This window comes from Rhinoraja longicauda, chromosome 6, assembly GCF_053455715.1.
Source record: "Rhinoraja longicauda isolate Sanriku21f chromosome 6, sRhiLon1.1, whole genome shotgun sequence".
Lineage (NCBI taxonomy): Eukaryota > Metazoa > Chordata > Chondrichthyes > Rajiformes > Arhynchobatidae > Rhinoraja > Rhinoraja longicauda.
In genome coordinates this window covers 63,038,798-63,066,572 of record NC_135958.1, presented here as the reverse complement: position 1 = coordinate 63,066,572, position 27,775 = coordinate 63,038,798, and the positions used below count along the sequence as shown (strand labels likewise).

General features: G+C 44.1%; 1 protein-coding gene across 1 annotated transcript; it reads right to left on the bottom strand.

Moving 5' to 3' along the window:
* Positions 1–527: 527 nt before the first annotated feature.
* On the bottom strand, positions 528–26,345 carry LOC144594515 (E3 ubiquitin/ISG15 ligase TRIM25-like). The gene is given in 7 exon segments (XM_078401151.1): positions 528–1,060; positions 1,694–1,786; positions 2,198–2,276; positions 6,585–6,764; positions 11,239–11,472; positions 13,525–13,620; positions 25,755–26,345. Coding segments are annotated over 7 exon segments (1,806 nt in total).
* Between the last annotated feature and the right edge of the window lie 1,430 nt (positions 26,346–27,775).

The window sequence follows — 27,775 nt, the reverse complement described above, 5'->3', positions numbered from 1 at the left end:
TCTTTGACTTGTTGGCAGGGTGAATAATGAAATTACCTGTGATTCTACTCCCAAACGTCCTAACCCTATCATTGCAACCAGCCTTCCTTGTCCCACTTCCTCTGGCTGGATATACTTTGTGCCTAGGATAAAATGGGGAAGGTGTAGATCATCAAATCCTGACTGCCCTAGTGATACGCATTGTTTTCTGTTACAGCATTGTTATCCAGCATCATTGGTGGGATTGTTACCTTGAAAAAGGAATATTGCAGTGCCGAAACAGGGAATTAAGCCCGACTGGTCACTACTACACTTTCCGAAGTGTTCTACTCCGCTCCAGCTGAACCTATTAATAGTTCCTTCAATTCTTTTCTCCCTCGTGTACTTATGTAACTTCCTCTTAAGTGCATCTATCTTTCATCTCCTTGACATCCACATTCCCCCTTTTTGTGGCGGCATTCCTAGATGTGGGAATGGCAGACGTCAGTTGCCTTTCTCTCGAAACATCCAGCCTAAAATTACATGCAACCTCCCTGAAAAAACTTTTGCTAACTCAGCTGGCAGATACTGAGGGATGTTCCCAGGAATACAAAAAAAGCAGGATACACAGGCTCTGTAAAAACAGTTTTGAATCGGTATATAAGACTCATTGTGGTACCGATACCAAAGAAGTCCAGTATCCCCTCTGGGTAGTCAAGATGGATCCCAATCCGTTGCTGCCTCCCTGACTGGAGGATGACCTCCTGTTTATTGTGGAGAGCAGAGAACTTGCTGTTGCTGTACAAAAGGCACCAGGAGAGATCGTTCCGCCCAATCAGACTGCTCATATTCGACCCTTTCCTCCTAATTCCTCTGTAGGTGATTCCAATTCCTGCCCAGTGTCCATTCACTTCCACCTCCCAGTAGCAGCAGCCCTCCGATATGCCCTGGGCACACAAAACTTGGGGGAAGCCGTTGAATCTCTCAAGGTGTTCAGGGTAGGGGACACAGTCGGGATCAACATCCGTCACCGTACAGCTGTCCTCTGAGAGGAGAAGATGCTTGTGTGCTGTGTTGGGGTCGAATGTCAAACGAAGGGCATCTGGAGACACAGAAGAAAATAATTAATGCTCTGGTCCTTATAGCAGTCTTGAGGATATAGGGGTATAGTCCAGCCAAGCGCAAACCTAGTGTTAATGTACCACCCTGTGTAACACAGCTTACTTGGGATTCCTTTGCTTTTTATCATGTTGTAGCTTTAATTGTTCTAACGTTGAAAGCCTGACCAGACCCAACAGACCCTGTATGAAGGCCTGGAGTAGAAAAAGATTTGAGGCCCTCAGTTGGAGTTACATAAAATGTACCATACAAATGTGGACTACTCTGGCTGATGGGTCTATGTTAAAACTCTTCCCACTCTTCTTTCCAATCCATCAGCTTAATTTTCCACCGAGTCGATTTTCATTTCCCTACATTACAACAGTGGCTGTAAAGCACTATTGATCATTCTGAGGTCATAAGAGGCACTCTATAAACCCACGTGATTGGCAAAAAGGAACCAGGTTCTTTCCATTAATGCATCTTCAGCTTAGCTGGACCAACAGGCAGCAGTTACGGTGGCCTATGTGACCAGCTAATTACAGGTGGGACAGCATCCCAAGGACCTTTCTTTGATTTCTCAGTGTGATTATTGCCGACGTCCTTCAATATGCAGTAATAAGAGATACAAACGTACTGTGTAAATACTCTGCTCTCTTGCAGATGGAGTCTGGTTTTGTTTCCGTGACGCACGTGTCTGGTGGGCTGAGGGAGACAGAGACCTCAAGATCTGTGTACAGAAGAGAAATCAAATGTGGTTCACATTGCTCAATATGCTTTTTTCCTATATTGAAACTGAGAATAGTGAATAGGACCCAAAACATTTGCAGTGTAGCTGGAGCATGGGTTGGATATAGAGTAAAGCGTCCTCCAAACTGACTCATAAACACATTCAGTATAGGTTCGGCACTGCTTAGAAACAGAGTAAAGTTCCCTCTATGTTATCCTGACAAACAAACCCAGTGCAGAAATAAAGTTCTCTCTACCACTACCCTGACAAACACCTTCAGGGCAGCATGACAATAAACTAACCTCAAACTCAAGGTGAAAAAACAGGACAAAACTAGGTTAGATACAGAATGAAACTCATCTACTCTGCCCAAAAGCCATTCTTAGGACAAGTACAGTACAGGCTTAACACTGTAGTGTTCATGGCCATGGGTTTGTGGAGAGAAAGGATGTTGTGTCTGCTATTTCACTTGAGGCACAGTCAGTGCATCCTGAAACTGCAAGGCAACATTTTAATTTAAGTTTTGTTTATGTTTCAGTAACATTATTTTTAAAAAACATAAACAGTAAAGGACATGACATGGGACTCTTGAGTGTACAACTAATAGAGTCTTACAGCGTGGAAACAGGCCCTTAGGCCCAACTTGTCCACACCGGCCAACATGTCCCATCTACACTAGTCCCACCTTCCTGCATTTGGTCCATATCCCTCTCAACCTGTCCTATCATGTACATCTTAATGTTTCTTAAACGTTGCGATAGTACCTGCCTCAACTACCTCCTCCGCAGCTCGTTCCATACATCCACCACCTTTTGTGTGAAAAAGTTGCCCCTCAGATTCCTATTAAATCTTTCCCCCTTCACCTTAAACCCACGTCCTCTGGTTCCTGATTCCCCTACTCTCAGCAAGAGACTGTGCATCTACCCAATCTATTCCTCTCGTGATTTTGTACACCTCTATAAGATCACCCCACATTCTCCTGCTCAACCTCTGCCTACAGCTCAGGACCTCAAGTTCTGGCAACATCCTCGTAAATCTTCTCTACACCCGAGAAAATAATTATTTTTTTAAGTGTCAATACTGAGTGAAGCTTCCTCTGTACAGTTCCAGTTAATACAGCACAGAGTAATGCTGCTCCACGTTGTTCATTGCAGCATTGGTTAGAGTTAAACCTGTTCCAACTGTGCCACAAACATCCACAGGACAGATCCAGAGTAAGAAAACTGGCCCTTTCTGCTATAAGTTATCCATCTGTGATAATGGCTCCATTAGCACAGCCAGACCTGCTGGCATTTCACAACATACTTTCACAACTTATGTCTCTCCCTCCCTTAATCCATGGATTTGATGACCTCTCCAACCTATTTCCATGGCAACCCCAGTCTCGCCCTATCTGCAATATTCCCCTTGACTCATTCATCACTCTATAACTCAAAAACAAATCTGTTCTTTCTCCCCTTCCCACTTCTCATGGAGAATCGTTGACTTAAAGTGTTAACTATTTCTCTCACTACAGATGCTGCTTGACCTGCTGAGTTTTTCCAGCAATTTATTTCTAATTTCTGCAGTTTTTTGATTTTTCAGAGTATGAAAATGTTGAATATCAAATATGAGAGAGCACCATGCTTGACACCCTGCCAGGGATCAATTAGTACATTAATGGCACACACAGTTACATGTATAAGAATATGGATATGTATAACGCATCTGTCCAAAACTACTCTGACTTAAGGTCTTGTGCATACCTGTTATGCTACCATATATTTCCCTCTAATAAGATTTAGTCGTAAATAGAACAGTACAGCACAGGAAAAGACCCTTCGGCCCGCAATGATTGTGCCAAACATGATGCCAAGTTAAAGTGATCTTATCTGTTTGTACATGATCCATATCCCTCTATTCCTGCACTTCCATGTGACTTCCTTTCATGAAAGTGTGACTTCCTTTCATGAATCTATATTGATTCTACTCAATCTTATATTCCAAAAAGCCCTCCAAATTTCAGAAATTTCCTTTATTCTCATATCAGATGAGCTGATATGCATTTCCCTGTTTTCCCTTCCTCTTTTATTAAATGAGGCGGTGAACAATTTATAATCATTCTAGAATCGAAGAAAGTTTAGAAATTGTCTCCTGTGCCATTTCCTTCAAAGTCCTAAGTTTTAGCTCATCCATTCCCAGGGATCCATCACCTTTCAGTCCCATTAGTTTCTTGAGCACTGGTGTTTAACTGATGCCGACTTCCTTGAGCTCCTTACTCAATCTCCACAGTTTTCTGGTGAATTTCTGTGCCTTCATCTGTGAGGAATAACACTAAATATTTGTTTTGTTTTACGACCATTTCTTTATTCCCCTCTCATTCAATAGAACTACAGCCTTCTAACCCCAGTGTTCCAGTCCAGAGCCTCCCAAGTTCCCTTGACTGTTTGAGCGGCACAAAGTTCCCCTTGGTGCCAGTGTCTCGTGGATCGCCTCTCTGAAAAATGTTGTCATCATCCTAAAAATAACTCATCAACTCGATTGACTTCATCAGGTCATTGCACATGATCACTGAAGGTTTGAAAGGCAACCATAATCATCGGTGGCAACTCAACAGTTTATCTGCAGCATAAATAAAAGCTCCTCTCTCCTCCCCACCCCATATCTGTCAACATCACTTTGCTCAACTTCGATGGAGAAAGGTTTGAGATACTTCACTTCCACAACACATTGACCTGCACAGACTTTCTGAATCAAGGACATTTTCTTTAATGTCCAATCCTTTATTGCTCTCACCGGGTGTGCAGTATATACCAGTCAGCAATCCCACTTCCACCTCCTCATTATCTGATCCTACTGTGTGTACAGTACCTGTGTGGATTGTTCTGCAAACATAAGAGGACTGCAGATGCTGAAATCCTGAGCAAAATCCAACCTGCTGTTGGAACTCAGCGGATAGGCAACATCCACGAACGGGAATGGACAGACGCGTTTTGGGTCAGCACCCTTCTTAAGACTGATGGAATAGATGGGAGATAACTGGTTGAGAGAGGTGAGGGGAAGGACTGGAGCAAGAGCTGGCAAGTGACAGGTAAAGATGAATTGATTTGCAGATGGGTCAGGCGGAGGAAAGAAGGGTGAGATAGTGACCAAGTCTAGAGGTGATAAGTGGCAAAAACACAAGGGTGCAAATGATGCATTCTGAAAAGGAAGGAAGGTGTAGTGTGAAATGTAGAACTAAAGAGAGGATGGTGTGTAGAAAGGAAAAGTGAGGGAAGAAAAATAGGGGACACGCAGCAGGGAGGGGTGGAAGATGAGTGGGTGGAGAGGTAGAGAAGTGGAAAGGAACTGGATGCCAGGGCTGGGCTTCTGAGCTCTTGTACCCTTAGTGTAAGGCAAATGGCATTTTGACAGACAGGGACTTTGAATTCCAAGAACTTTTACCTCCATGCAATATACCCCTGACCATCACAGCTGTGGAACCAGATCAACCTGAGGAGGTCCGATAGCACCCAGAGCAAGATCTTCCAACTTTTGCCCGACACTTTCCTGATGGATACACCTGTATTGTCCGTGTTGTCCAGGTTATGAGCAGGCAGCCATTACCGTCCCTGTAGGCTTGTTCCCTCCTTACAGGTTGGAATTGGACTGTAAGTTTCGTTTATTTTAAAGATATAGAGCGGAAACAGGCCCTTCAGGCCACCGAGTCCGCACCGACCAGCGATCCCCATACACTAACACTATCCTATACACATTAGAGATAATTTACAATTATACCCAAGCAATTAGCCTACACACCTGTATGCCTTTGGAGTGTGGGAGCAAACTGGAGCTTCCGAAAAAAAACCCACGCAGGTCACAGGGAGAACATACAAACTCCATACAGACAAGCACCCGTAATCATGATCGAACCCGGGTCTCTGGCACTGTAAGGCAGCAATTCTACCTCTGTGCTACCATGCCGTCCTCAGCATAACTTTCTCACATTTTAAGCCCCATCTTTGTATGTGCCTATTCTGTCTTCAACTGTTGTCCAGCATTTCAAAGAGTCTCACCAAAATTTCTCTTCAGTTAGTATGCACAGTGAGTAATGCCACAGGGCCAGGTCAAAGATGTTACACCCTTTTGCCAGTGTCACCATCCTGACCATTCATCTGTTTCCTCAAGTATCACGTTGCACACACCAAATCTGTGGCTCTCATATATCGCTAACAGTACCAGATTAAAATGTCCCATCAGTGTTTTCACTGTGTCTTCAGAAGGAACTCACCTGTTGTCCCTGACTCACCAACACCTCATGTGCCTCTAGCACGACCATCATCAATAGTTTGCTCCCTTCCCTTCTGTCGTTTGGTGACATTGCCCAGTGAATTGGCTCATTGTTACCACTGGGGCAAGGAGGGTGAAAATCAAAACAACTGCAGATGCTGGCAATCTAAAATAAAAACGATAATAGAAAGTGTCGGAAATCCATAGCAGGTCCAATACTCAGAAGGAGGGAGAAACCCATCTTTGTCCACTCTGCTTACAAATGTGAGTGTGCATGTTCAGGCACTGCTAGAATCATCAGGTTTAAGTTCCATGTTGCAGCATTATTTACCTCAAATGTTTTTTCAGCTCAACACAACACAACAACCTGGATCTAACAGAGCCAGTCTCTGTCTCTGAGTTGAGCACAGCCACTCAGAGAGAAGTTCCTTCTCCTTCCCCCTCCTCCACACCCATCCTCTCGCCAGCCTCCACCTCTCCCAGTCAGGTAGCAGAGCAGGAGGAGTCACCTTTGGTGGCACTGCCCTCCCTACGCCACATGGATTGCTGCATTGTGCGACTGACCTTTGGCACCTTTGGGATCCAGATGTGGGTTGAAGCAGATGTGCAGCTGCTGCGTGATATAATGGGACAGTTCACTCATAGCACGCTCCACAGCCAGAAATTTGGCACCATCCTGGCAAGGCAGCGAAAAACAAGCCTTCGTGGGTTTGTTCAAACACTCATGTTCCTGGGAAAACAACATCAATTCAAAGGAGTCATGAGGTAAAATTCCCTAGCATATCTATAAATTATATTAAATATGTGTAAATATACCAAAAGGAAGCAAACATATAGAATGAGAGAAAACAATCCGAGTCCATAATTTTTTTTAAAAGACCAAAAAATATTCTAGATTGGCACATGGAAGTGCAAGGAATAGAGGGACGTGGATCATGTGCAAGTAGATGAGATTAGTTTCACTTGGCATCATGTTCAGCACAAACAATGCGGGCCGAACGGTCTGATCCTACGCTGAAATGTTCAATGTTCTATGAAAACTAGGCATTAGTAATTGTATACCTGGATAGCCCGTCCCAAAAATGATTGCAAGTTATTTTTGAAGTGCCATGGCCATCGTTTAGGTGAAAACAGCAGTCATTTCCCTTGAAGAAAGACTCCATATGTCTTTCTAACCTGCCAGGGACTTGTCTGGACGATTACCCGACCATTTCATTCCATCACCGACCAGGCAGCAAGAGCAATCATTATGTTAGGGCTCCATTCGCATTGAGAACAGCATAGAGACTAAATTGCAATAATTTTTCCAAAAAGCCAATCCAGTCATGACAGACTTGGAGAACAGCTTTCTGGTGGTCGGATTCCAAAGAGGCAAAATTCATCTGTGGTCACAGCCATTATTGTGGACAACAATATCATGATGTGTCATTGGCAAAGTGGGGTAGGTCTAAATTATCACCTTTATTAATCCACAATAAAGCCATAAAGTCACCTTCACCAAAAGCTAACTCCTGTGCACATAGTAATTATCTTAAAAAATCAACTGTGGCAGTGAGCCAGAACATCATGCTTCAGATGCAGCTAATCCGCTGACCACTGCAACCTTGAGACGAAGGGAGGACATCCAGAGGCTGGTTGTACCTTTTATGCTCAATTCAGTACATCTTGCATAGGGTTTACCTAATCAGGGAATGGTTGAAGAAATGTTGGCTGATCATTTGAAGTGGATTAAGAGTTTTTAACTGTCCAAGCAAGCAAACAACCATCCTGGGCTGAAAAGGCAGTAGATTCAATGGCTCTAGTCATTTAGATCTGGTATTGCATCTGTTTGTGTTGCAATATTAAATACGAGCTCAGGCCGAGTGCAACAAGACGTGGGGCAAAGCTCCCTCCACCTTCCCCTATGGGTATCTTCCAGCTCTGGCTCAGAGATGATGCCTTCCTCTAGCCCTTTACCAAGTTGCCACCTCCACTGTTGATGCACCCTCCGGTGTGCTGATTCAGCCATTCACTATGAGCCAGGCTCACAACCCTAGTCAATCCACACTCTCTGGTCAGTAACATTGTCCATCTTCAGGACAAAGGCATACAATACATTGTGCAGCCCAGAGCTCAACCAAGTGGATTTCTTACTAGCTTGGTGTTTGGAAATGAATTATAACTTGATTCATTCAGCCTTGTAACAGTAGTGGAGAGACTGGCACAATACTCAAGATGAGGATATAAAGGTGATGGTCGGCCTTCAGCCCTAGGTGGGGTGCCATTCTAGGCTACATTGGTTGGCAGATGAGTCAACCATATAAACCTATAGGCAATAACATACAATTCCCCCCTACCAACAGGGAACTGCTATAATGGTACCATTGGGTCCTGCTGCCATTCCCCCTCTTTAAACCACACTACCTCTACTGTCCCCCACCCATACACCACTCCTCACACCCTGGTCCTCTCTTAACCCCCATCATCCCCCATAGTATTGTAAGGGCTAACATTACGAATGCAGCAATGTGGGTTTTATTGCAGGGGTGTAAAAGCTCCAGCTCAGATTATTCCTGGGGCATCCTGTTGTCAGCATGGAAGCGTGGTTTATGGCTGATCAAATCCTCTGATATCAGCAACTGGCCTCAAAGCTTTGAAGTGTTAAGAAGAAGACATACAGGTATGTAGGTTAATTGACTGGGTAAATGTAAAAATTGTCCCTAGTGTGTGTAGGATGGTGTTAATAGTGTTAGTGTGCGGGGATCGCTGGGCGGCGCGGACTTGGTGGGCCGAAAAGGCCTGTTTCCGCGCTGTATCTGAAATATGAAAATATGAAAATAACATCTTGCCATATGGACTGCCCTTTGTTCCCAAGAAAGAAGAGGTCATGATGAACACGACGGACACGGAGGTCCCGAAAGACACAAAGATTTATAGGGCATTGTAAACTTGCCATATAAGGCAGCGATGGAAAAATACTGGCACATGTATTTAGGGTATAAAAGGTGTGTAAATGTAAGCTTTCGGGGAGAGAGGCTACACTAGCTTCCTGAGTGTTTCCGAGAACGCTTCGGTATCTAGGCTCTCTCCCACCTGGGTGAGTAGAATAAAGAGGTTAAACGATTTTGGTTGTCTGACTATTCTGTTAATAGGTCACGAACTACAACAGTATGTCACCCAAGCCTCCTTCCACCCCTCTGCCCACCACTGACCCAGTCGTGTTTTCACCATCCCTTCGTATCCTCCCTCTTTCTGACACATTCTCCTTTTCCCATCTCCAATTTTCCTTCTCCTCTTGGACTCCCAGCTCCTACCCTCTCTGGACCTTTTTTATTTGGAAGTAAACAGCAATCAACGGTCTTGACTTCTCTACTCCCTTACCCTGTCACCTCCTCTGAAAGCAGGGCTGGCTGTTCTCTGTTGTGCCGAGGCCAGATGCCAGCTCTCAGACACGTCCTCATACCTACCCCTTGACCATGACCCCACAGATGAACACCAGGCCATCATCTCCCAGACGGTTTCTGATATCACCACTGGCGATTTGCCTACTGCAGCCTCCGACCTTATCATTCTCCATTCCCGCACTGCCCCCTTCCACCTTCTCCCCAAAATCCACAAATAGAACTGCTTTGGCAGATCCATTGTTTCTGCATGCTCCTGCCCACTGAACCAACTCCACATAACTTGAATCTATCCTATCCTCCCCTTGTCCAATCTCTTCCCACCTACATCTGAGTCACTTAACACACCCTTCAACAACTTTCTATGCCCCCGTTCACTCATCTATGCCATGGATGTCCAGTCCCTCTGCACCTCCATCCCCTACCTGAAAGATCTGAAAGCCTTCCGTTTCTTCATTGAACAGAGACCCAATCAATTTTCCGCTACTAACACTCTCCTCTGCCTAGTGGAACTTGGCTTCATCCTCCACTTTCTCCAAGTTAGATGTATAGTCATGAGCACTCACATGGGACCCAGCTATGCCTGCCTTTTTGTTGGTTGCATCGAAGGACAGAGTCCTTGTTCCAGGTATACACTGGCCATGCCCAACTCTTTCTTCGTTACATTGACGACTGCATCAGGGCTACCTCCTGCACCCACGCAGAACTCATGGACCATTAACTTCCCCACTAACTTCCACCCTGCCCTCAAATTCACCTGGACTGTCTCTGACACCTCTTTCCCCTTTTCTTGATCTCTCTGCCTCCATCAGAGGAAGCTGACTATCGATTGATGTCCATTCAAAAACTAACAACTCCCACAGTTATCTGGACCATGCTTCCTCCCACCCCACTTTGCCTCTTGCAAAGACACTATCCCCTACTCTCAATTCCTCGGTCTCCGCTGCATCTTCTCCCAAGATGACGCTTTCCATACAAGGACATCTGAGAAGTCCTCAGTCTTTAGTAAATGTTGTTTTGCTCCTTCTGTCATAGATGGATCCCTCATCCATGTCTCCTCTGTCTACTCAGTTCTACTCTCGCTCCTCCTTCCCTCGGAAAGAACAAGGATAGAGTTCCCCTGGTCCTCAACCTTCAGCCCACCAGCCTCGGCATTCAATATATAACCCTCCGTCACCTCCAACATGATCCCACCACCAGTCACATCTTCCCATTTCCACCCTTTTTCACCTTCCACAGAGACTGCTCCCTCCACAACTCTTTGGTTCGCTCATCCCTTCCCAACTAAACCACCTCCTCATCGGGTACTTTCCCCTACAACCGCAGGAGATGCAACACCTGTCCTAATACCTCCTCCCTCGACTCTATCCAGGGACCCAGCAGTTCTCCTAGGTAAGGCAGAGGTTTACATGCACCTCCTCTATCCTCACCTACTGCGCCTGGTGTACATGAAGTGAGCTTCTGTACATCAGGAGGACCAAACATAGACTCGGCGATCACGCGCTCAGTCCGCCAAAACCTACCGGATCCCCGGTTGCTGGACATTGTAACTCCCTTTCCCATTCCTATACCGACCTTTCTGTCCTGAGCATCCTCCATTGCCAGACTGAGGCCGTATGCAAAACTGGAGGAATAGTATCTCCTGTTCCACTATGAGGAGCTTCCACTACATCCAGCTCCTTCTTCTTATTTCCAGTTTTTTACCCTGCTTCCCCCGGAAATCAGTCTGAAGATGGGTCCCGACACGAAAGGTCACCTATCCTGGCCCACTGAGTGACTCCAGCACTTTGTATAGAGGCATCTGGATAAGTCAAAGGGCCTTACCTGCAATACAAAGAGATTGTCTTCACTCTTCAGGGCAGCCTCCAGTTGCATCCTGTTCTGCTGCAGCCCAGCAAGGCTGCTTTGCAATTGCATAATGGATTCCTCCACCTGCCCCACCGCACCCCCCTCCTCTTCCTCAAGAAATCGCAACACATCCCTCTGCGTCTTCTCAACAACTGCCACCAGCTGGGTGCACTTCTGCTTGGCTTGCTGCTTCACCTGTCCTACCGTTTGCTGAAATTAATCACAAATACATACATCAGCACCAGTGATAGCACACACAATGAAACCTTTAACATAGTCAGCTGAAAGATCATGCGGCAGTCTTCACAAGCTCATCACCATCTTACATTTATTTAATGACGGGGACAAATTTCCATTAGAGAAACTGATCTTAGCTATCAAGGCCAAAGAGAGCCAATCCTCGTCCTGACTGTGTCAAACAAGGCTGGATCATCAGTCAGCTCCTCTCCCAATCTTTGTCACCACGGCACTGCTCCTCTCCCCTGGAATGGACAGAATCACAAACCAGCAGGAAATTGCTCAACCCACGTCAGCTCCTCTATGGAATCAGGATAACTACAGGGATGGTGCTGCGGTGTATCGGTGGCACTCACTTTGCGTACGCTCAGAGGCTGGGCTTCAAGCATCGCTGATTTGTTCCCACAATACTAAGGTTCTTCTACCAGGTGGCACAGTGGCGCAGCCGGTTGAGCCATAGCCACGGACCACCACAGGGCTAGGGTTCAATCCTGTAACCACCCCATGCTCCATTTTCCTCCAACATCCCAAGAGTGGGCAGGTTAATGGGGCTAATTGGCTGCTGTACATTTCCCTTCGGGTTTGGGCGAGTGGTGGAACGCTGCAGCATAGGAACAGGCCCACAATGTCTGTGCTGACCATGATGAGAATGATTCTGCACATCCATTCCTTGGATGATTGATGGGTGCTTGATGGTTGGTGCAGACAGAGGCTATGTTTCAGTGCTGTATCTCTCCACAACTCCAATCTGTCCCCAAAGGGTACTGCAGGAGAGGTTCATATACTCTTCCCTCACATTCATCCAGAGACCCCAGCTGTTCTTCCAGGTGACACAGAGGTTCATGTGCATCTCCCCCAACCTCATCTACTCAACTAGGTGCTCCCAACGTGGCCTCCTTCATATCGGTGAGACCAAGCCTAGACTAGGCGACTGTTTCGCCAAATCTTTGTGCTTGATCCACCAAAGCCTGCTGGATCTCCCAATTACAAACCATTTTATTCCCAAACTAACCTATCTGTCCTGGGCCTTCTCCATTGCCTGAGAGAGGTCAACTGGAGGAACAGCACCTCATATCCGTTAGGATAGTTTGTCTGTTTGTTTTTATGTTTGATTGTTTATGTAAAGCGCTTTGAGCACCTGATAAGGCGCTATATAAAATAAATGCTTATTATTATTATTATATTATTATTATTATTATTATTATATTTCGCTCGTATAGCTTACAACCTAACGGCATGAACATTGAATTTTACAATTTTAAGTAATTAATTGAGAAAAGCCCATCCCCTTGCTTCCCCATCTCTTTCCTGTGCCCCATCTGGATGTACACCCATTGCTCCTTGCCCCACCCCATACTCTACCACCTATATTCCTTCCTCTGGCTTCCCATTTCACAATTCTTCTCATCTCATCTCGCACTTTTTGTCTTTTTATCTCTGGTCTTTGTCCAAACATCTGCTAATCAAAAGCCCACCTCCCTGAATCCATCCATCACTTGCCTGCCTCTGTCCTTCCCCCTACCCCTACTCCAGCCCCCCCCCCCCCCCCCACGACAATCAGTCTGAAGAGTCCCAACCCGAAATGCCACCTATGCATGGTATTGAGAGTTTCTGCCTGACCCACTGAGTTACTCATGTACTTTGTGTATTTATTTTTTAAGAGATAGATGGTAACTAAGGCTGGACGTGATAAAAAGGTACATATGGTGGAATCTGATGGGCCATTCTTAGTCACGTGTATGACCAAAAATGTGAAAAATTGTGCAATACACCTCTTCTAATTCTGAAAGCATTACAGGTATATTGTTTTGTACTGTATATATGACTTATATATGTCGAAGTTTATCAAGTGAAATTTCTATGTTTTGCTGACAATGTTTGTTTAGGGTCAGAGGTCAAATATGACTGGTCACGTGTGAGACCATGTGAGGTCACATACGTGACTAAGAATGGCCCTGATAAGCAAGGTGGGTAGTGAGGGGTGCGGGAGGTATGGGGGGAGTAGAATACGACACCGTTGCTTACTTTAATTGAGTTGACCTTTTGGTTCAATTTTCCGATTTCGCCTGTTGTCTCCTGTATCAGTGTGTCCACTTCCTCCTGACGCCCATGGAGTTCTTTCTGAAACATCAAAACATTAAATATTAAGGTCAGCAATTTGGGGGGAATGGACTGAGCAGCTGTCTCAGGGTGTCAGAATCCATCTCACTGCCTCAACACCACTGCACCTGGTGCATTGCTGTGGAACCTTTGGCCTGCCCTGATCTTTCCTTACAGTAGAACACAACTGCACTCTTGACTGTGTTTCACCCTCTAAGGAATATCCATGCCCTGGTCTACAAGGATTTGGAGGTACACCAGAACACTGGTTGACAAAACTTGACGGCAGTTCCCAATTGTAGTATCAACCCTTCAGCAACAATGGTGTTGATGGCAAAAGACCAACAGCTCTGCATTCTGCTTGAACACCAAACCATGAAATACTTTGGCAAGTTGCCTGTTTTTGATGAGCCAGACTGCTTTGCAGGGCCTGATCTCTGCTGCTGCCTGTGCGGAGCTTGCACGTTGCACCTTCTGGGTTTCCTCTGAGCGCTCCAGTTCCTATTCAATCCCAAAGATGTACGGATTGGTAGGTTAATTTGCTACTGCAAGTGTGCAGTCCAGAGGAAGAATCTGGAACTTGATGGGAATGTGGGGATAATAAACTAGGAATAGTGTGAATGTCGGTTTGATAGTCAGCACAAACTCAATGGGTCATCGGGACTGTTCCCAGCTGTGTGTGACTCTATCAACTCCTCCATGGCCATGCCTTTCTCAGACCCGGATGTTCAATGGGACTGCTCTGCTCTGGTTTAATCAAAATCAAAACCAAAATTAAGATCAAGATTAAGATCAACATCAAAAGCAAATTAAAAAAATTGATTCTGACCTTGATCTAGCTTCATCTTAATACCTGAATCTTGCTGCTTTTCTACATGTTGCCTCCATCTTGACCACGTACTCTTCAGCTCTTCTCAGACTCTGTTTCCACATCCCAACTCCCAGTCACACATCACCTCAGGCCCTGTACTGCACAACTCCTAGTTTGGACACATCCAACTTTACATTGACTGTGTCACACTCGATTTATTCACAAAATGCTGGAGAAACTCAGCAGGTCAGGCAGCATCTCGGGAGAGAAGGAATGTGTCACACTGACCTCTTTGTGCACTCACCCTTCACTGCCCCCTCTCTGTAACCATAATCACTGAGGGATTGCACCAATGACCCTGCCCTTGTTTCCCTTCAGTTCTATCCTGTGTAACTATCCTTCCTTCGCGATTCCACCAACCACCCCAACATCCCACAAAAACTCACCCCCCTTCATCTCCCTCTGCTTTTTTGTGAATGTCCTAGTTCTTTAAGTTTTTCAATAGTTTTAATAAGCCCTCTTAATAATTTTGATTTAAAATTAGATTCATAGAGTAATACAGCATGGAAACAGGTTTGGACCAACTCGTCCACGCCAACAGCACTTGCCTTCATCAGTGGAGGCATTGACTACACAAGTTGGGATGTCATATTACAGCTGTACAAGGCATTGGTTAGGCTGCACTGGGAGTATTGTGTGCGGTTTTGGCACCCTGCTGGAGAAAGCATGTAGTTAAGCTAGAGAGGGTGCAGAAAAGATTCATAAGGATGTTGCCAGGACAGGAGGGCTTAAGTTATAAAGAGAGACTGGTTATGCTCGGAAAGATGTTTAGGAAAAAAAACTGCAGATGCTGGTTAAAATCAGCTGTGGGCCTGGGGATGAAGCTGTTCCTGAGTCTGGAGGTGCGGGCGTAGAAGGCCTTGTAGCATCTGCCCGATGGTAGAATTTCGAACAGACTATTGCAGGGGTGTGAGGAGTCTTTGTGAATGCTGGTCGTTTTTCTGAGGCATCGTGTGTTGTAGATGTCCTCCAAGGCTGGTAGCTGTATTCCGATAGTCTTCTGGGCTCTATGGACTACCCGCTGAAGAGCTCTCCTCTCTGCCTCCGTGCAGCTGAGGTACCACACAGGGATGCCATGCGTTAGGATGCTCTCTATGGTGCAGCGGTAGAAGGTCGTCAGCAGCTGTTGGATTGCGTGATGGTCTGGGCTTTATCCACAATTTTCTGCAATTTCTTGTGGTCTTGTATAGAGCTGTTCCCAAACCATGCTGTGATGCATCCCAATGACATGCTTTATACTGTTGAAGTTGGTGAGAGTTGTTGGTAATTTGGCGAACTTCCTGAGGTTTCTAAGGAAGTGGAGGTGTTGGTGTGCTTCCTTGGCCATTGTTTCGATATGGCTAGTCCAGGACAAATTGCCGGTGATATTTACTCAGAATCAGAATTACCTTTATTGTCATCCAAAAAAAACAAGTCTTTTGGACGAGATTTCGTCACCCACAGTCCAACAATAAGAGCAATAAAATAAGCAATTACACACACAGCCACAAACCAACACAAAACAAAAAAAGAAACATCCATCACAGTGAGTCTCCTCTAGTCACCTCCTCACTGTGATGGAAGGCCAGAATGTCTTTTCTCTAGGAACTGGAAGCTTTCAACCATTTCTGCTTTGACGCTGTCAATGTATGTGTACTGCTTCGCTTCCTGACATTGAGTACTATCTCCTTTGTCTTGCTGACATTGAGGGAAAGTTTGTTGCCTTGACACTTGGTTACGAGGTTCTCAATCTCCTTCCTGTATTCCGTCTCGTCATTATTTGATATCCAGCCCACTATGGTAGTTTTATCCACAAAAATGTAAATTGAGTTGGTTTATACTTGGCTGCACAGTTGTGAATGTATAACGAAAGTATGTAGATACAGCAGGCAGTGAAGTAAGCTAATGGCATGTTGGCCTTCATTGCGAGAGGATTTGAGTTTAGGAGGAAGGTCTTACTGCAGTTGTACAGAGGCCTGGTGAGACCACACCTGGAGTATTGAGTGCAGTTTTGGTCTCCTAATTTGAGGAAGGACATTCTTGCTATTGAAGGAGTGCAGCATAGGTTCAGCAGGTTAATTCCCGGAATTGCGGGACTGACATATGATGAAAGCATGTAGGAAAATAACTGCAGATGCTGGTACAAATCGAAGGTATAACAAAATGCTGGAGTAACTCAGCGGGTCAGGCAGCATCTCTGGAGAGAAGGAATGGGTGACTTTTCGGGTCGAGACCCTTCTTGAGACTGATGTCAGGGGGGGGCGGGACAAAGAAAGGATATAGTTGGAGACACGATGACAGTGGGAGAACTGGGAAGGGGGAGGGGAAGAGAGGGACAGAGGAGCTATCTAAAGTTAGAGAAGTCAATGTCAGAAGGCCCACCACAAATTGGAGGAACAGTACCTCATATTTCGCTTGGGCGGCTTTCAGCCCAGCAGTATGAACATTAACTTCTCTAACTTTAGATAGCTCCTGGATATTTCCTCTTCTCCCATCAAACAAGAGGTACTGAAATGTGAAAAAGCATATTTCCAGATTCAGGGACAGTTTCTTCCCAGCTGTCATCAGGCAAATGAACAATCCTATCGCCAACTAGAGAATGGTCCTGACCTACCATCTACCTCATTAGAGACCTTCAGACTATATTTAATCAGACTTTACTTTGCACTATACGCTATTCCCTTTATCCTGTATCTTCACATGTGGATGGTTTGATTGTAATGATGGAGATTTTCTCCCGACTGGATAGCACGCAACAAAAAGTTTTTCACTGTACCTCGGTGCATATGACAATAAACTAAATTCCGTGTGGGCAATCTTTCAACCGCAATAAACACATACCCCCAATCCCAATCCAGCCCATACACTCCTCAACTTCACCAATTTCCCACTCCCAATCAATCCCACCGACTCCTCAACCTGCCAACACCAACCAACTCCACCCATCTCAATCCCAAGCACTATCCCATCAACAATCCCAAGCACTCCCCTAAACACGCTCCGCCATTTCCTCCTATCCCAAAACCATCTCCTATTGCAGCACACAAGACCCAACACTGAATTCAACAATTTCAGAAAACCAGCTGTTCTAGTTGGTGTCAAATCTGGCCAGTTCTGATGAAAGGTCATCTCCAGAAAGGCTCATCTTGCTTTTCTCTCTCCACAGATGCTGGTTGTTTCCAGCATCCTCTGCTTTTGTACTATTTGAATGACATGTTTCCCAGTGCTCTTCTATTTATTTCAATTTATTCATTAACTTGTAATTCGCCAATGTGACTCTTATTTTCAGAACGGTTAATCTGTTACTGAATTCATCAGAAGGAATTGAGAGCATATGTTCTGTAATTTAGGAGCTGCGGATTCATGTTTAGCAATTACCTCATTCAAAGCTGGTAGAGGAACACTATCAAGTGCAGGCCACTAGGGGACATCACTACCACTGGTGGCAAACTGCACTGTGTAACTTGAAAGTTCTCCACAGAAAGTCTTAAATTTTTCAACACAGTTGCACCGATTTGAGCAATTAGCATTTCCTGAGGACAACTTTGCGTAATTGCTCAATCCTGACTTTGTGAATATGTACAGTAAGAAAGGTTTGTCCACATTACTCTTGCAATAAACAGATAATATTCAGCAAAGTAGAAACACATTAACTTTAAAATGTGTAGTTTCCCTTCAAAAATTCACATTCAGATTGTTTCAGGAGGAAGGGAGAAAATCAAAAACCCATTTTCACTTATAAAAGATGTTATGATAACTTTTACAAAAGGGGGTTAACCTACATTGGCTAATCACAGGATAGACATGGAACAGAGAAGCCCTTTAATCCATCTTTCCAAGAGCTGAAAAGCACTACTTCCCACCACACCACCTACTGGGTTCATCTTGGGATCTGATGCATACATAGTTTTAATTTGGCAATCATCATTTGTATTCCACTCATTGACCTAGATTATTTAGCTTCCCTTTTGTTTTGTGTTTTCTTCTCAGAATTAATTGGATATTTTAGGGCACGAATAAAACATGCTTGTGTTAAAACCTCTAAAATTGTTGACCACAAAGAGTGTTCTGCTAAAGATAAGGTTCAGATTTCAACAGTATTATTAATGTGTGCAGCATGTTCACATGCATTTGAAAAGGAAAGGCTGGATAATTTTTTGGAAGGAAACCATTTTTCAAAACTGTTATCGTCTCTTGATTCTTGACTCTCCTCTCTCAATAGTACTCTTTATTTTGTTGCAATGTCAATGGAATCCTCCAATGTCTGGCAACATACACTCAACAGCACCTGGGAAACTTGAGCAATAGAAGCTGTTTTGCCTCTCTCCAAATCATTCCTTTTGAGTCTATCTTCAGTTTTGAATACATTTTATAAGCTAATGAATACAATTACCTTCTTTTTCCTGCTTGATGGTGCAAATTTATACTGTGCTGAATATCTGCAGACATTAATATCCATCCAAAATTGACCACATGTATGAGTTAGAATTGTGAATTTTTGTAAGTATGGGATTTGTAAGTGAGAATCTTGTTTTATCACCAGTGCGAAATGTAATGGCATTTGATCGCCTTGGATATGTTCTGATAAATCAGTACAGATTGAGATTGAATTTGTATCCAAAGATGTTTCAGATGCTTTATTTTTAATATTAACATCCAAATGACATTTTGACATTGATCAAAATTTTCTCAAATTAGATTACATTTGAAACCCAAATTGTAATGATTATGTTAGAAACCAAAATATAATTTTTCATTGGAAATTTGTAAAATTAGATACATTTATCAGAATTAATTGTATTTTTTCTCAGCCAACTAAAAATTAACTAAGGATTGTCATAAGGTTATCTACTGATTTTGTTCTTCGATTTATCAATAAAACTGGTAATATTCTGGCCTGTAAGATTTAAAAGGTGTTAACTTTGCAAGTGTAATGTTTCTTTTGGGGATTGGCTGGTCTTTAAAAAAAGATTTAAAATCAGAAGCATGAATCTGAATGGAAAGCTTTGAGTTACTTTGAGTGTTTAGGGAATGTCTGGAGGCTGGAAACATATCCCAAGGGAGACATATTCCAGAGCTCTTATAGAAGAAGGCCTGGTAGATAGTCCTTACGCTTTTCACTTCAAAGGTATTGTTGACTAATACGGTTTTGCAATCCCGCTGATTTTTCCTTTCCCACTTATAAAGCAAACTACGTGTCAGAGATCAAAACAATTATGAAAGCTATGAACACTACAGAATTCTCATTAATGTAAGAAAAATATTGTAATGAAATAGATCTAGTGCTAGATGATGAGATCAATTTAATTGTAAGAGAAAAATACTAATTCTAAGCATAATTAGTTGGATTTATTTTTAATCACTGTTTGCATTAGAGTGCTGTTATTACATATTGAAATATACATAGGCTGAAACTTCTATTGGTGAAAGGATTGAGAATTTTACTTGAAGCATTCACTAAACCATTTGAAATTAAATACATTCTCAATTTTACATACATGGCCTGTTCACGCATATTATTTGCTCAAGAGTTATCCGAAATGACTGGCATTGCACTTTTCCTAAAATTTGCTAGAATTCGAAGATGGAATTGTGCAGCATTTTCTCCAGAGTAACTGAGACTTGAATGTACAGGACAAGTAGTCATTCATCAGTCAGATTGAAGGATTGTGAAATGGACAGCATCATGATTGAGGAGTTGAATTATACAGGTGAGAGTTTGGATAAACAGAAGTAAAGGAGGCTGAACAAATTAGTAAATCATTTTTGTTTTTTGAATTGCCAGCAGTTAAAATCTGAAGGAGTGAGACTGCTTGTTTGTAAGAGTTAAGTTTCAAAACTGAAGATATTACTACATTGTGCAGATTGTCATTAGACTTGAAATTAATTGATATAACATAATGTGGCAGCGCAGTCTGTCCAGGAATTTAACACGATTCAATGCATTTTAATGCTGAACTCAACAAGGGGATGTAATTTTCCTAACTAACAGTAGAATGGCATATCATTGTCAGCAAATTCTCAACTTCTGTGTTTAAATGTGTATCTGCCTGAACATCTTGTACATTAATAAGTCAAGCGCCATTACATGTTGCCTCCATCTTGACCACGTACTCTTCAGCTCTTCTCAGACTCTGTTTCCACATCCCAACTCCCAGTCACACATCACCTCAGGCCCTGTACTGCACAACTCCTAGTTTGGACACATCCAACTTTACATTGACTGTGTCACACTCGATTTATTCACAAAATGCTGGAGAAACTCAGCAGGTCAGGCAGCATCTCGGGAGAGAAGGAATGTGTCACACTGACCTCTTTGTGCACTCACCCTTCACTGCCCCCTCTCTGTAACCATAATCACTGAGGGATTGCACCAATGACCCTGCCCTTGTTTCCCTTCAGTTCTATCCTGTGTAACTATCCTTCCTTCGCGATTCCACCAACCACCCCAACATCCCACAAAAACTCACCCCCCTTCATCTCCCTCTGCTTTTTTGTGAATGTCCTAGTTCTTTAAGTTTTTCAATAGTTTTAATAAGCCCTCTTAATAATTTTGATTTAAAATTAGATTCATAGAGTAATACAGCATGGAAACAGGTTTGGACCAACTCGTCCACGCCAACAGCACTTGCCTTCATCAGTGGAGGCATTGACTACACAAGTTGGGATGTCATATTACAGCTGTACAAGGCATTGGTTAGGCTGCACTGGGAGTATTGTGTGCGGTTTTGGCACCCTGCTGGAGAAAGCATGTAGTTAAGCTAGAGAGGGTGCAGAAAAGATTCATAAGGATGTTGCCAGGACAGGAGGGCTTAAGTTATAAAGAGAGACTGGTTATGCTCGGAAAGATGTTTAGGAAAAAAAACTGCAGATGCTGGTTAAAATCAGCTGTGGGCCTGGGGATGAAGCTGTTCCTGAGTCTGGAGGTGCGGGCGTAGAAGGCCTTGTAGCATCTGCCCGATGGTAGAATTTCGAACAGACTATTGCAGGGGTGTGAGGAGTCTTTGTGAATGCTGGTCGTTTTTCTGAGGCATCGTGTGTTGTAGATGTCCTCCAAGGCTGGTAGCTGTATTCCGATAGTCTTCTGGGCTCTATGGACTACCCGCTGAAGAGCTCTCCTCTCTGCCTCCGTGCAGCTGAGGTACCACACAGGGATGCCATGCGTTAGGATGCTCTCTATGGTGCAGCGGTAGAAGGTCGTCAGCAGCTGTTGGATTGCGTGATGGTCTGGGCTTTATCCACAATTTTCTGCAATTTCTTGTGGTCTTGTATAGAGCTGTTCCCAAACCATGCTGTGATGCATCCCAATGACATGCTTTATACTGTTGAAGTTGGTGAGAGTTGTTGGTAATTTGGCGAACTTCCTGAGGTTTCTAAGGAAGTGGAGGTGTTGGTGTGCTTCCTTGGCCATTGTTTCGATATGGCTAGTCCAGGACAAATTGCCGGTGATATTTACTCAGAATCAGAATTACCTTTATTGTCATCCAAAAAAAACAAGTCTTTTGGACGAGATTTCGTCACCCACAGTCCAACAATAAGAGCAATAAAATAAGCAATTACACACACAGCCACAAACCAACACAAAACAAAAAAAGAAACATCCATCACAGTGAGTCTCCTCTAGTCACCTCCTCACTGTGATGGAAGGCCAGAATGTCTTTTCTCTAGGAACTGGAAGCTTTCAACCATTTCTGCTTTGACGCTGTCAATGTATGTGTACTGCTTCGCTTCCTGACATTGAGTACTATCTCCTTTGTCTTGCTGACATTGAGGGAAAGTTTGTTGCCTTGACACTTGGTTACGAGGTTCTCAATCTCCTTCCTGTATTCCGTCTCGTCATTATTTGATATCCAGCCCACTATGGTAGTTTTATCCACAAAAATGTAAATTGAGTTGGTTTATACTTGGCTGCACAGTTGTGAATGTATAACGAAAGTATGTAGATACAGCAGGCAGTGAAGTAAGCTAATGGCATGTTGGCCTTCATTGCGAGAGGATTTGAGTTTAGGAGGAAGGTCTTACTGCAGTTGTACAGAGGCCTGGTGAGACCACACCTGGAGTATTGAGTGCAGTTTTGGTCTCCTAATTTGAGGAAGGACATTCTTGCTATTGAAGGAGTGCAGCATAGGTTCAGCAGGTTAATTCCCGGAATTGCGGGACTGACATATGATGAAAGCATGTAGGAAAATAACTGCAGATGCTGGTACAAATCGAAGGTATAACAAAATGCTGGAGTAACTCAGCGGGTCAGGCAGCATCTCTGGAGAGAAGGAATGGGTGACTTTTCGGGTCGAGACCCTTCTTGAGACTGATGTCAGGGGGGGGCGGGACAAAGAAAGGATATAGTTGGAGACACGATGACAGTGGGAGAACTGGGAAGGGGGAGGGGAAGAGAGGGACAGAGGAGCTATCTAAAGTTAGAGAAGTCAATGTCAGAAGGCCCACCACAAATTGGAGGAACAGTACCTCATATTTCGCTTGGGCGGCTTTCAGCCCAGCAGTATGAACATTAACTTCTCTAACTTTAGATAGCTCCTGGATATTTCCTCTTCTCCCATCAAACAAGAGGTACTGAAATGTGAAAAAGCATATTTCCAGATTCAGGGACAGTTTCTTCCCAGCTGTCATCAGGCAAATGAACAATCCTATCGCCAACTAGAGAATGGTCCTGACCTACCATCTACCTCATTAGAGACCTTCAGACTATATTTAATCAGACTTTACTTTGCACTATACGCTATTCCCTTTATCCTGTATCTTCACATGTGGATGGTTTGATTGTAATGATGGAGATTTTCTCCCGACTGGATAGCACGCAACAAAAAGTTTTTCACTGTACCTCGGTGCATATGACAATAAACTAAATTCCGTGTGGGCAATCTTTCAACCGCAATAAACACATACCCCCAATCCCAATCCAGCCCATACACTCCTCAACTTCACCAATTTCCCACTCCCAATCAATCCCACCGACTCCTCAACCTGCCAACACCAACCAACTCCACCCATCTCAATCCCAAGCACTATCCCATCAACAATCCCAAGCACTCCCCTAAACACGCTCCGCCATTTCCTCCTATCCCAAAACCATCTCCTATTGCAGCACACAAGACCCAACACTGAATTCAACAATTTCAGAAAACCAGCTGTTCTAGTTGGTGTCAAATCTGGCCAGTTCTGATGAAAGGTCATCTCCAGAAAGGCTCATCTTGCTTTTCTCTCTCCACAGATGCTGGTTGTTTCCAGCATCCTCTGCTTTTGTTAGTAGAGATTAACACCTGTAACATGAATGGCTTGTTAGTAATCATCAACAAAGCCATGATTAAAGGCAAGACCAGTGTTTGACCCTGTCGTGGTTACCGGTGTTCAAAATGAAGCAGATGACACGGAGAATTCTTCAAGAAGTTAAAAGCCTTTATTTGCAAACAACGGATGGAACAATCAGGATGTCAACCATCTGACTGCCCACTTAGTACACCAGGCAGCCTGTTTTTATAGGGTTATTCTAAACCTTATCTCCTTTGCATTACCTCATACCCATACTCCCTTTCTCCCACACTCCCTTTCTTCAGTCCTTCATTGCTTTGTAGTACCTGTTTGTCCCGCCAACATTAAATCCCATTTAGTAATATATCCTTATCTCAATGCTCACATCCCTTCATATTTCGCCTCCCTTATTTCCTGCTAGTTCATCCCTCACATCCATCCATCCCCCCAAGGCCTATGTTTTTCCTTATCTCTTCTCTTGCCACCATTAAATCCTACTCATTGATGAATGTCCGCATCCCTTCGGATTCTGCTACCCTTATCATCAAGGCTAAAGCAAAGGTACAAGCTGCAAAGGAGTGTTATACAAAGGAGTGTTATGTTACAGAGATGTGTCAAGGGTACGGAATGTCTAGAGCGCCTTAATTAGTTACAAAGAGGCGCCTAATGCCTAAGCAGTTACAAACCTTAAACAACAATGTATAAAATAATGCCGTAACAATGTCTAATGTATAAAATACTAGCAAATAATATCATGCATAAAATAATATTCTCCCATAATCCCCACCCAGGTTCAGCTTGTTCCACTCACTATCTGGCAATGCATGCACTACCTGTGTGCTGGGCTTATGAGGCAGCTCAGCTCATCCTCTATCCAATGTTTACTTCTTTCCCACTTAAAATGGTTGTCAATTCTTCCACACTTTCTTGGAAATAGTCGTAGATAAGGCAACCTGACTATTCCTCCTGGCTATATATAAACCATACACATCATTTAACTACCAAGTATCTGCAATTCTACAACAAACTACTCAAACCTTCAATTAGATCCCACAAAGTAACTCAATGCCAGATGTTCAAAATGCTCCATAGGAGAGGCTGGCTCTGGGTGTCTGGAGAAACGAAATAATTCCAGGGACGTGTGGCAATGCTTAGATCAGAGATTCTGTACCTGAGAAATCTGTTTCTAGGTGGCAGCCTGATTATCAACCACTTAAAAACGCTAGGATTAAGCAGATGCCAATCAGTTAAAAACTGTTAATGAAGACTCTTAAGAGCCATTTGGAAGGAGCAAAATATCATGTTTTCTGGGAATCTGAAGTTAAGACAACAGGAATTTGAACAACTAGGGCGGCAATGGTGGCACAGCAGTAGAGTTATTGCCTTACAAAGCCAGAGACCCGGGTTCGATCCCGACCCTGGGTATGGTCCATACGGAGTTGGTACGTTCTCCCCGTGACTGCATGGGTTTTGTCCGATTCCGAGACCTTCGGTTTCCTCCCACACTCCAGACGTACAAGTTTGTAGGTTAATTGGCATGGTATAAATGTAAATTGTTCCTAGTGTGTGTAGGATGATGCTAATATGCGGGGATAGTTGGTCGGTGTGGCCGAAGGGCCTGTGGTCCGCGCTATATCTCTAAACAAAACTAAACACAGCGGGTTGGTCATTGAGTGACAAAGTTCAGTCTGAAGAAGGGTCTCGACCCGAAACGTCACCCATTCCCTCTCTCCTAGATGCTGCCTGACCTGCTGAGTTACTCCAGCATTTTGTGATACTCTCAAGTTCAGATACAACCTCAGCTGGGTCCACTTCAACTATAAACTGCTGGACGTGGTCCCCAAACAGCAGACAGATTTATATCAAATTCCTCTTGCACCAGGGCTTAATATTTTCTCGTGCAATGTTCAATGCTGACTTCACACAGGAAGATTTCAACTCATAAAGGGTTAACTTACCTTTCTTTCTCTCTTCCAAACCAGTGTACATACCCGTCCCACTGTGCATGCAAGAATGCAGCAGGTTTTTCAAGTTATACCTTTAGTTCGCTGACCTGCTCCTCCAGGGACACGGTCTCGTGTTGCCGGTGCTCGTTAATGGCACAAAGGCAGCAGACACACATCTGATCAGTCCTGCAGTAGAGCTCCAGAGGCTTCCGATGTTTCGGACACTTCCTCTCGTCGATGTCCTTGACGGGATCAATGAGCTGGTGGTCCTTGAAGACTGGGTTGCTGGCGTGAGGCTGGAGGTGGACCTGGCAGTACGAGGCCATACAAACCACACAAGACTTGACGGCTTCCAGCTTCTGGTCAGTGCAGAAATCGCAGAGGACATCCCGAGGGTCGGTGGTGCCCTTGGAGGTGGAGGTGGACTGTGCATCAGAGTTGGTGAAGTCCTCCACAATCTCACAGAGGATGGTGTTCTTGGAGAGGGAGGGCCTGGAGTTAAACGTCTCCCTACACTGAGGGCATCTGAAAGTCTCTGAACTCCCGTCCTGGTGCCAGCACCTCCCAATGCACTCCATGCAGAAGTTGTGGCCACAGGGAATGGTGGCAGGGGACTTCAGGAGCTCCAGGCAGATGGCACAGCAGAGCTTGGCTTCGGAAATAGAGACTCTAGACACCGCCATTCCTCGGGGGGGGAAAGAGAGAGAGAGAGAGAAACTAAATTAAGCCTCACCAGTCTGGACAAGCAAAAAAATGTCAAGGGAATCTGGGAGCAGTCCGAGATATCTTTGTTAATGATCCACGAAAACCAGCAGAGCCAGACTGACGACATTTACTCAAAATCGTTTGCAACACCGAAAGTTTCCGTTTTATTTTTCAAAGTTAAAAGTTAAAGTTGACACAAATAGGCTGTGTTGCGACACGACAAGGAGCCACACCCATACTAATGATTCTACAAGCCAGCTAGCTACCCACATTCCTTTAGGTTTTATCGGAATGACATATGTGCTTGTCTGTTAACCCAGCAGCAACTGCTTAAAGGGACATAGACTGTGACTCTCTTCACACAAACACACACACACAGCCACAGTGTAAACGGCTACCGAGCAGGGGGAGGGGAGGGGAGGGGAGGGGAGATTCAATGCCACGAGGGTCCAATGGGGGTGGGGCTGATCTCCCCCCAGTCTGTAGCCTGAAAACGATGGGAAATGTAAAACATGCCAACAGATATATAGATATTTAAAAGTTGAAAGAAAAAAAGCTAATTGTTATGTTCATCAAACTGACAGAGATTTGCTCTGGATTTATTGCATGCTCACACTTTAAAAAGAGGAGATCGCAGCAACCAGACATGAATCATCCAAATGGAAAATTAGTGACAGAGGTCTGGCGATCAACTCACTCTGTTTAAAAAGAGCAAGGGCCAAGTCCAGGGAACTAACACCGATGGCAGCATTGGTCTTCACCGTGCAGGATACATCCCAAGTTAGTTATAAACTGGGGGTTGGAAAGGAGGAACAAACTCAGGGAAATGGCAATCACCAAGGGAAGCTGTTAGACCATGGGCTAATCGTCTCAGGATCCTAATGTACTTCATTCCAGAAGGGGCTGTTGAGGCGGTTGTTTAAACGGTCTTAGTTTTTCCAAAATTCACCTGATTCAGGAATTGGAAAATGGAAAATGAGACTCATTCAAAAAGGGAAGTAGAAAGCAAAACGCTACAAGTCTCTCGGAGAGAAAAAAATCTTAAAGGCTATCCCATGAAGTTTGGCAAGTTATTAAGGCAAAGTTAAAGTAGTTTTGTGAAAAGTAAACCATGTTTGACCAATTTATTGAAGTTCTTTGAAGAATTAATGTGCCATGGATAAAGGAAGAAAAGTGGGTGTGGAGCTCGTAAACCTCCAGATGGTCTTCAACAAGCTGCCATGCCACAGGATATTGCAGAAAACAAACGCAAATAGTTTAGGAAGCAATATTGGTGTCGGTGGAAGATTGTCTGGCTTACAGGCAGCAGAGAGTAGGCACACGTGAGCATTTCTCTTGTTGGAAAGATGTAATGAGTGGATGTAGGAGAGATATAGGAGGTCCTTCCTTCCTGCTGCTGTGAGACTGC